Source organism: Chenopodium quinoa, unplaced genomic scaffold, assembly GCF_001683475.1.
Source record: "Chenopodium quinoa cultivar QQ74 unplaced genomic scaffold, ASM168347v1, whole genome shotgun sequence".
In the NCBI taxonomy this organism is placed as follows: domain Eukaryota; kingdom Viridiplantae; phylum Streptophyta; class Magnoliopsida; order Caryophyllales; family Amaranthaceae; genus Chenopodium; species Chenopodium quinoa.
The window spans coordinates 2,025,941-2,036,323 of record NW_018744647.1 but is presented as its reverse complement, the minus strand read 5'-3'; the positions used below and the strand labels follow the sequence as shown (position 1 = coordinate 2,036,323).

General features: G+C 33.0%; 2 protein-coding genes across 2 annotated transcripts; one reads left to right on the top strand and one right to left on the bottom strand.

Moving 5' to 3' along the window:
* Window positions 1-944: 944 nt before the first annotated feature.
* On the top strand, window positions 945-2,667 carry LOC110701667 (protein FAR-RED IMPAIRED RESPONSE 1-like). The gene is made up of 4 exons (XM_021879281.1): window positions 945-1,211; window positions 1,371-1,464; window positions 1,713-1,843; window positions 1,924-2,667. The coding sequence occupies exons 1-4, from the start codon at window positions 945-947 to the stop codon at window positions 2,665-2,667; spliced, it is 1,236 nt and encodes a 411-aa protein (XP_021734973.1).
* A 6,508-nt stretch (window positions 2,668-9,175) lies between these two features.
* Window positions 9,176-10,080, bottom strand: LOC110701687 (60S ribosomal protein L12-1). The gene has a single exon (XM_021879317.1). It carries the CDS (start codon window positions 9,909-9,911, stop codon window positions 9,411-9,413), a length of 501 nt encoding a protein of 166 aa, XP_021735009.1. The 5' UTR covers window positions 9,912-10,080; the 3' UTR covers window positions 9,176-9,410.
* Between the last annotated feature and the right edge of the window lie 303 nt (window positions 10,081-10,383).

The window sequence follows — 10,383 nt, the reverse complement described above, 5'->3', positions numbered from 1 at the left end:
CATGCATAAAAGTGACCCTATTTATTCACAAATGTTACCCTAAGATTGTATGCAGAAAATTCAGATTGTTTGCAAAAAGTAACCCTTTATATGCCTTAATGTTACCCTTTTCATGCATAAAAGTGACCCTATTTTCGAACAAATGTTACCCTTTTGTTGCCTCCAATTTGAATGATATGCTGCCTCTAGTTATAATCTGATATTTTTTATTAAATCACATATACAAATCCAATTTATGCTTCTGGTTTAGATCTTAGAGATTCATTTCTTCGTGTGGTAAGAGGAACTTTTGAAGAAATTTTGGAATTGTATGAAAAACATGCTGCCATATTGGGGTTTTCAATAAGAAAGCATACAACTAGATACAAGACACACACAAAAATAGTAACTGAGAAAAATTATGTGTGTTCTGCTGAAGGAAAGAGAAATTCAGGTGACAAGAAAACAAAGTTAGTTGAAATGGTTGATGAAGAGGATGTGAATGTAAAACAAGAAAGCCAAGACAAGTAGCCATTACAAGATCAAATTGCAAGGCATGCATAAGAGCAAAAGTGAATAAAGAAGGACAGTTTGAGGTAGTGGCTCATGTTATTCAGCATGACCATGAGCTAACAAGGTCACAGTGGCATTATTTGCATCGTTCTGAAAGAAAAATGATAGAAGAAAAAGCTGAAGCAATAAAAACAATGAAATCTTCAGGTCTAACTACAATGGACACTTACAATTACATGGCTACAGAGGCTGGAGGAGAACATAATGTAGGTCATAGTGATGTAGATCACCTGAATTTCTGCTGAAGGTTAAGAATGGAACAAATTGAGGCTGGAGATGCTCAAAATTTAATGAACATTTTAAATCAGGAACAATCAGAGGATCCAAACTTCTTTTTTAGAGTGAAGTTTGACAAGGAAGGAAGAATTTTCAATATCTTTTGGTGAGATTCAATGATTCTAGAAGACTATAGGATATATGGAGATGTGCTTGTATTTGATACAACATACAGAACCAACAGATATAATATTATATGTGCTCCATTTGTTGGAATAAATAATCACTGGCATAATTTTATGTTTGCATGTGCTTTTATTGGGGATGAAAAAACAGATTCATGTATGTGGCTACTAGAAACCTTCTTGAAAGCTATGGAGAATAGAACACCAACTTCAATGTTCACTAATCAAGACCAAGAAATGGAAAATGCAATTGAGCAGGTAAAAGATTTATATTGACATTTTACAGAATTTAAACTCTGACAATAATTTTTTCCTTTTTCCCATAAAATTACCCTTTTAACTGCATAAAGTTACCCTTTTAACTACATAAAGTGACCCTTTTAACAGCATAAAGTGACCCCTTTATTTGCATTGTAGGTGCTTCCTAATACAAGGCATAGACTTTGTATATGGCATTTGGAACAAAATGCCATAACCAGATTTGGAGCTCTTAAAAAAGACAAAGAATCAAGTATGCATTCAACCAGTGCTTAAAGATGTGTGTGACAGAACAAGAATTTGAAGCAAAATGGCAGGCAATGATGCATAAATATGAATTGATAGCACACTCATGGTACCAAAGAGTGTACGAGTTGAAAGAGAAATGGTGTCCTGCCCTTAGTAGAGATTTCTTTTCAGCAGGAATCTTATCGTCACAAAGGAGTGAAAGCACTAATCATGCAATAGGATTCAGAGCAAGCAAATAAACTAATTTGACAGAATTTTATACCATATTTAAGAAGACAACCAATCGTTGGAGAAGCACAGAGAAATATGATGAGTTTACATGTAGCAAGTCAATAGCATTCACTTCATTGCCACTATCTGGAATGCTAAAGCATGCTGCACAGGTAAAAATTTAACTGATAAGTACATAAATTACACATAAATTATAGCAGTTTAAATGTAGCTAAATGATTTTGGTGAACAGGTTTTTACTTTGTCACTCTTTAGAGATTTTGAAGAGGAGTTTGGATACTCTATGGCAACAATTGTTCAAATGATAGGAAGAAATGAAGAATGTCTACTTTATCAGGTAGCCCTGGAAGACAAGCCATGGTCTGCACATCAAGTAAACTATATACATGAGAGCCAGAATGTATGGTGTACTTGCAAAAATTTTGAAGCATCTGGATGGTTATGTTATCATTGCATCAGAATTCTACACTTGCATTCAGTAACAAGAATACCAGACAAGTATGTTTCAAAAAGATGGACTAATTTTGCAAAAACAGAGGCATGGGATAGGTTGAAGAATCAGGATCCTACACAACAATATATTCCATGGAGACAAACAATGATACGGAAATTCTACAATCTAATCTTAAAGAGTCAAGAAAATGAAGAAACAAGAGAATTTATGGAAGACAACTTCAAAAACAGTCTTAAAATGGTGGAAGACTTACTTACTAGTGCTGCTCAAAGAGAAAGTGCAGAAGCTGCTTCTAATATTCCTGATGTGGCAGACAGCAATCACAGCAATAATGATGTTTCTTTGGCATCGAGTACAAGCACAAGTGTACCCACAATACTTGATCCAAAAAGGGCTGTAACAAAACGAAGAAGCAAGAGAGCAAAAGGAGGTCTTGAAAAAAGCAAGAGAAAAAGAAAATCAGCACTGCCACCTCCGCATTCAGAATTTGGATCTAAAACACCTAATTTGAGACTCTTTTAGGAACTTTTTTAGATCATTTTTTTTCAAAATTAATGTACTTTGTATTCTAAAACTATATATATATTTTTTTACAATATGAAAATGTGATTGACACTATTATTAGCATTTCTTTATTTAGTTAAACGTTTTAATCAAGATCAGAGAATCCAAACTACAAAAGTGACCTTTTTAACAAAAAAAAATGAACCTTTTCCAAGCAAACAGTGACCCTTTTAACAGAAAAAAGTGACCTTTTTAACAGAAATAGTGACCCTTTTCACATAATAAAGTTACCATTTACATAAAATTGACTCTTTTTATACATAAAAGTGACCCTTTTCATAAATAGAAGTGATCCTTTTTCTACATAAAAGTGACTCTTTTCATAGCTAAAGTTACCCTTTCTAACAATTAAATCTACCTTTTTCTTACTTAAAAGTTATCCTTTTTATAAATAAAAGTTACCCTTTTTATACATAAAAGTTACCCTGTGTACTCACAATATTATCCCTTATCATGTATAAAGTTATTCTTTCTACCCACAGAAGTAACCCTTTTTATGCTACAAGTTCACCATTTTATGCAAAAAAGTGACCCCATAAAAAACATAAAAATAAACCTTTTAATTACTTTATGTATGCACATATATCAGTATTCCAAAAAAACAACCAAAAACTTTACACTAAGTTTAATTACATCATTGAACTTAACGTATGCACATACATTAAGTTTTTTCATTGTTCAAAAAAAAAACCCTGACCTAATCAGCTAATAATTATCAATTATTTCACTATTTAGAAGGAGTATACTTTTTTGCCTGCTTTTTTGCCCTTTTTCCTTTGGTCTTTTCTTCTTCTGCCTTTGCTGCTGCTTCTGCTGCCATTTTTCTTTATTCTGTTTGTTTCTTCTTCTTCTCAGCAATTGCAGCCTTTAATCTTTCTTCAACTCCATTGACATAAGCAGGATCTTTCTTCTTCTCGTTGAACTTGAGTAATTCTGACAACACATCATTCCTAGATTCATTCAAATCACACAGCACCAGTGTGGTTCAGATCTCTCCTTGTAGAAATTTCCTTCCAATAATCTCACAACAGGAAAAAAATTATCAATATGTAATTAATAAAAGCATTAGAAAGGAAAAAACTACAGAAACTATATAGATAATTACTGTTTTGAGTTCATTTAATTTGAACGATTCGCCAACAAAATGAAGCATGTGATACATGACAAAGACCCCACAGTCCAAATTGTCAACTTTATCTTTTCTCCATTCCAACCCAACAACTTCAAACCCATAAGAAGGTAGCTGAGAACTCTTTGGATGATTTTTTTTGCCAAGAAAAGCACCCATTTGAACACACTAACATAAAATATAAAAGTTTAGAATACATTAAAATAAAAAAAGTTAAATTGGAAACAATGAATCAACATAAACATAACAAAAAAATAAACACAAACATACCATGTGTGAACACAATTCTTTTGTTTAATGAACAGTAGAATCCAACCAGATAACGTTATCAAGATAATATACCAACTCTTTTGTATGATCAATAACAAACAAAATGTAGTGATTCTCAATAACAATAGGAAAATAGATCAGAAACAGCAAAATTAAAAGAGATTTACACAGAGCATATCATAAACAGAACTCTTTAAAAGTTAAGACATTATGTTTAGCATAAATATACCAGATCAGCATCAATTATATCACATTCTGGATTCTCATAGCTCACCCAACCTTCCCATAGATCGTGCAAATCCTTAACAGCACTAGAAATGTTACCTTCGCCAATATTGTCACAAACATGCAAGAATGCAAACTATTAAAGTATAAGATCTCAATAATATATATATATAAAGTAAATGTGATAAAAAAAAATAACTTACACTTTGCCTCACACCAAAGAAGAATTTTTTAGGATCAGTAGCCTCAAAACATGCTTTCTCATTAAAATACAGACAGTAGCAATCAATAATGCACCATCGAATCCTGAGTGGAGCAACAAGGGACACCATGTCTTCTCTTGGAATTAAAAAATTCATTCCAAAAGTAACAAGGCTCTCACTGAAACAATAAAATATAAGATCAGCATTAAAAAAAAAATATATATATATATATATATATATATGAAAAAAAAACAGATAAAAAATAATTATCATAAAAAATGACACTTAACTTCCTATTCATTAAAACATCCTTCATCAAACAATAGTCAAGAACATCCAAATGTAACTGAGGCAAATTCCTGAAAATTCGAGCATTGGCCTTCAAAAACTGAGTTACAAAAGGCACCCGCACACCTACTGGTCCAGAGCATAGAGATTTATTTGCTCTGATGATACGTCCAGCGGGTTCATTTTGATCAATATGCCCAACAGGAATATTTTCAGTAGGACTAGGATTGATACCAGAAGGTTCAAAACCATTGTCATCATCCTTAGGAATATCTTCTTTGAAACCTTGTGCAGGTTCTTTTTCAGGAACAACATCTTTATTACCTTCTGTAGGTTCATAAAAACCACGAAACAAATCATGTACAGACTTCATTTTATTACACTCATCAATTAAACCATCTAAAATCTTGGATCAGAGAGTAGTTGTTCAGTTTGAGAAACTGAAACGGAATCATCAGAAGATAATGAAACACTTCTGCGAGAAGTAATCAGATCATTCAAGGTTTGAAAACCATTGACTGAACAAATAATAAAACATCCATATTTCTTTTAAAAAAAAGAAATGTTTCATGAACAACCTACAAACATATGAACAAAGAAAAATAAATAAATGTTACAAATAAAAATAATAAAATAAGTAAAAATTCAAAATATATGCTTAAAATGACCCTTTTAAATGCATAAAGTGACCCTTTTAAATGCATAAAGTTACCCTTTTATATGCATAAAGTAACCCTTTTAACTAAATATTTAGGATAACTTTAATGCATATAAAGGGTAACTCTGGTGCAAATAAAGGGTAACTTTTGTACACAAAAAGGGTAATTTTTGTGCACATAAAGCAATAATAACTAAACATATGAAAAACAGAACACTTACATCAGTTGAAATTTCTTTAATTTCTTCATCGGTCATAATACCTTCTGGAAGCTCAAATGCAACAATGCGGCCAGTGGTACCACTTGTAGAAGCACCCTTATCATAACCCAAAGTAGGAGCTGGCTTAAAAACAGTTTCCTTAAAATTAAGTTGTGACACAGGATATGTAAAAGTATCCAACGGTCCCTGCCCATAACCACCAGCTTTGATCTCTAACTTAATCCGCTTCTTAATCTTTACATCCGTCCAATGTTGAATCAAGGAAGAGTACTACTTTCCTTTTCACCTTGAAAATTTAAACGATGAAAATACATAATTTGCAAAGCCAGCAAACAACCACTAACATTTTGAGCAGTTTCATCATTCTTATACTTCTTAACAGCCTTCTTTAACTTTTCAAAACATATGAACATCAATCGAAAGTTTTAATTTCATCAACTTTTTCAACAGCTTTCAGCAATTTTAATGAAACAACCCTATTAGTAGTAGGAGCTAAAAAGCTAGACATAGCTTGAAGAACAAAACACCTCTTAAATTCTTCCCCTCCATCAACCAAATCAACCATCCGAGACTCCAATTTTGACAAATGAAGAGGTTGCTTACCAGAAAGACCATAATCAGATCTCCATGCCTGAATGATACGTTTATCTACACTTTCATCTTCAGAATTTTTATTAAGTTCAGGAACGCAAATATCACTCAAAGGCAAGCAAAACACATCGCATATATTGAACCAAACTTCTTCGTTCCCTAAATAATAAAAAAAAATGTAACTGAAACAATATAAACTAAAAACAAAATATAATTAAAAAATGTAAAAAAAAAAAAAAAAAAAAAAAAAAAAAAACTATGTACGCTTACACAAAAGAATCAGAAAGCATTTCATAATAAGAATCTTCCACTGTTTTAGCTTTCTTAGGTACAATTTTGGCCTTCTTAGGAACTATTTTGGCCTTCTCAGACTCTGGTTTGTGATTCTTAGAAATAATTAAGCCCTTCTCAAGAATTGTCACGGCCTTTTTAGGTACTGCTTTGCTCTTCTCAGGAACTATCTGGGTCTTTTTGGTACTGCTTTACCCTTAGCAGGCTCTTTACGCTTTCCTTTTCCTTTTGTAGGCATTTTATAACGATATCCACCTATTGAACCACATGTATCTAATTATTACAGAGAAATAACAAAAAATTACAAATTTAGAAATTACTCATTTAGAAATTACTCATGGAAAAATTTAGAATAATATGCATAAAGTGACCCTTTTAAATGCATAAAGTGACCCTTTTAACAGCACATAGTGACCCTTTTAACAGCACAAATTGACCCTTTTAAAAACATAAGGTGACCCTTTTAACAAAACAAAGTGAACCTTTTAACAACACAAAGTGACCCTTTTAACTGCAAAAAGTGACCCTTTTAACAGCATAAAGTGACCCTTTTAACAGCATAAAGTGACCATTTTAAACACAACAAGTAACCCTTTTAACTGAAAAGGTTACCCATGTGACAACATACAGTGACCTTTTTAATATCATAAAGTGAACATTGTCAAAGCACATAAATGACACAAATGTCTATTACTCAAACACAATGAACAATGCACATATGCAAGTTAATCAAACACAGATGCACAAACACAATGCACATATGCCTATTATACTCATACTCAAACCAAAATATAAAACCAAAACCTAAAATCAGTTTAATAAGCATTCTCTGCTAAAAACCTAACATGCCAAATTAAAAGAATAATAAACCATGATAAAAAAAAAATTCTGAAAATAAACATGAAAAATAGGTATAACATAAACAACACAACACATATATAACAAATTTTTAACAAATTATAAACAATAAACAAACAAATAAAGCAAAATTAAACATATTAACTTCAAAATTCAAATTCAATTATCAAAATCTGCATGAAAAATCAAGTAAAATTATAAAAATAACATGCACTACTTATTCAACATATATAAGCGAAAATTCAATTGAAAATTTTGAAAAAAGTGATGAAAAATTTAAGTAAACACACCTTCTTCAACATCTGAAAACTTCTTTGTAATCTTCTTCTTAAGCATTGCAAAATAAAACACTACGAAAATCGAAAACAAAAACAAATCAAAAAACCTAAAAATCGAAGAATCAAAACAACTTAAACTAACAAAAATCGCAAAAAAAATAAGTAAACGAACCTGAATTTAGCAAATAACTTCACAAGTGAAAGAGAAGAGAGAAAAAGCTCGAAAATCGTCGATTGAGGAGAGAGAAAAAGCTCAAAATCGTCGGTTATGGAGAGAGAAATCGCAGTTGAGAGAAAAAACGAGGAGAGAGAAAGCAAGTGGTGAATGAATGAAGAAGAAAGAGATAGTGCTTTCTTTATTTTGGCAATCATCAATACGCACGTGCGGGATTCAAATTTTGGCAGTTATTAATTTCCACAACTTCCGCCATTCATTAATTAGTGAACATCCACCTTTATTAAACATTTGTGAAGAGTGAGAGGGGTGGGGTAAAAGAAACTGGAAATTTAAAGGAAATTTCTTACAAATTTCATATTCAGAACTAGAGGTGTTAAAACCTACCTCAACCAATCCAAACCCGACTTGAAAAATACCCAAAGTCAGATGTTGACTCACATGGACACAATAATTTAACAAGTCAAACGTGACCAAGACACCCGAATTGAAACCTATTTAGAGCAGCTTCAGTGTGGTTAAACATGCAGCAGGATATCAATCACAACAGCAAGATATCAATCACAACAGCCACATAACTCATAACTCACTAGTAACAGCCCTCTTACATACAAGTCGTGCAGCAGGATATCACTTACAAGTTACAGCAATCTTCTCAAATTGCTTTTTACATCTCTGCTGTAATCAATTTACTATTACGTACAAGTAAAACCTTTTAAGCCAAGTTGGAAGTTTAGTAGATTGGTCAATGGTAAACTCTGCATATAATCTTTGAGCTAGACAAAGCTCAGTCTCGGCTCACTCAATTATTAACCCTTAAGCATGATTCATGAAACCATGATCCCCTATCATGAATGCTATCAATTACTCCCAATAAGGTGAATACTGATAGAAATCATAGAATTGCTAGTCTAAGAGCAACTAACACCTATTTAAGACCGTGCAGACGAGCATGGGCAACGAACACCATTGCTCAAGCTTTACTTAACCCCCAAACAGTATGATTGATATGAGTAAACTATATCGTAGGTTAAAACAAATTCGAAAAAACTCCAATCAACATTACCAGAAAAATATAGGATAAAGCAGATTGAATTACTTGATGAAATTATTAGTAATTATACAGTGAACCGGTTCGAAACCAGTTTAACATCACAAACTACTTCAACATATTACACAGCTAGCAATATAGCAACTCCAATCTAATCTGGAGAACAAATTCAATCATACCCAAAAAAAAACATTCCAGAGCAACAGATGATTAATCAAAGATTAAAAAAAAAACCAAAAAAAACTACTGTATTAATGATCTTAACAAAATCCATGATAACATATGCAATTATAAAAAGGAAATGACGGAGAAAAACATATCCATACTCATATCAAAATATAACATAATTTTTCTGCAAAATTCATCCATCAAAACCCTAATCATAACAATTTCCTCATTAAAAACCAAAATCAAGGATTCCATCAAAAATCAAAATTACCAAAATTAAAAAAATAAAAACCCCTTAATTCTCTGGAATCTCAACCTCATCATCAGCAATCTCCTGTTGCAAATCCTTAGGATCTTTACCATCAACAGTACACCCAACAGAAACACAAGTCCCCAAAATTTCCTTCACAGTACCCTTCAATTCCTTCGCCATAGATCTAGGCTTCATAATCTTAGCAATCTCAATAACATCATCAAGAGAAATATTACCAGTATGCTTGATATTCTTCACCTTCTTCCTGTCTCTTTCGGGCTCCTTCAACGCCTTGATAACCAACGCAGCAGCAGAAGGAACAACAGTAACCTTAGCTTGACGATTCTGAACAGTAAGCTTGACCGTAACACGAAGACCCTTCCAATCTTTAGCAGTTTCCTTGGCAATGTCTTCTCCGATTTTCTTCGGGGAAAGACCGAGTGGTCCGATTTTGGGGGCGAGTGAACTCGCAGCTCCGACTTCGCCTCCGGTGACTCGGACGAAGACATCGACGACTTGGGATGGGTCGAGCTTCGGCGGCATTTTGGAGAGAGCGTGGGAGGGAGCGACGGCGGAGGGAGGAGAGAAAAAATGGGTGTGAAAATGGGGGTTGGGCTGAAAATAGGGTAAAGTGTGGGAATTAGGGTTTTTAAGAGGGGTGTTTATAGGGTTAGGGTTTTGGTTTTGAATCAATTTTGTTGGGCTTTTTAACTGAATGTGTGGATTTCTTCTTTTTTTTTTTTTTTTCTGGGGGCTATGGGCTTTAATACTAGTACTACGTATGTAAAATTTGATGGTGGTGTTCTTTATGGAGTACCGTATGTTTTTGTTTTTTTTTTTTCATTTTTAGATTATCCAATTTTGATGTGAAGGTGTCTGTATTACGAGAAACATGTCCTCACTTATTTACGTAACGACACTTGATAAAATTTCCGTGCCTATAGTGTCAATTCAATTCTAGGGAGGACCAGGTCAACGAGTGTAAATGAATCAAGCCGAGTCGGGTTCTACTATG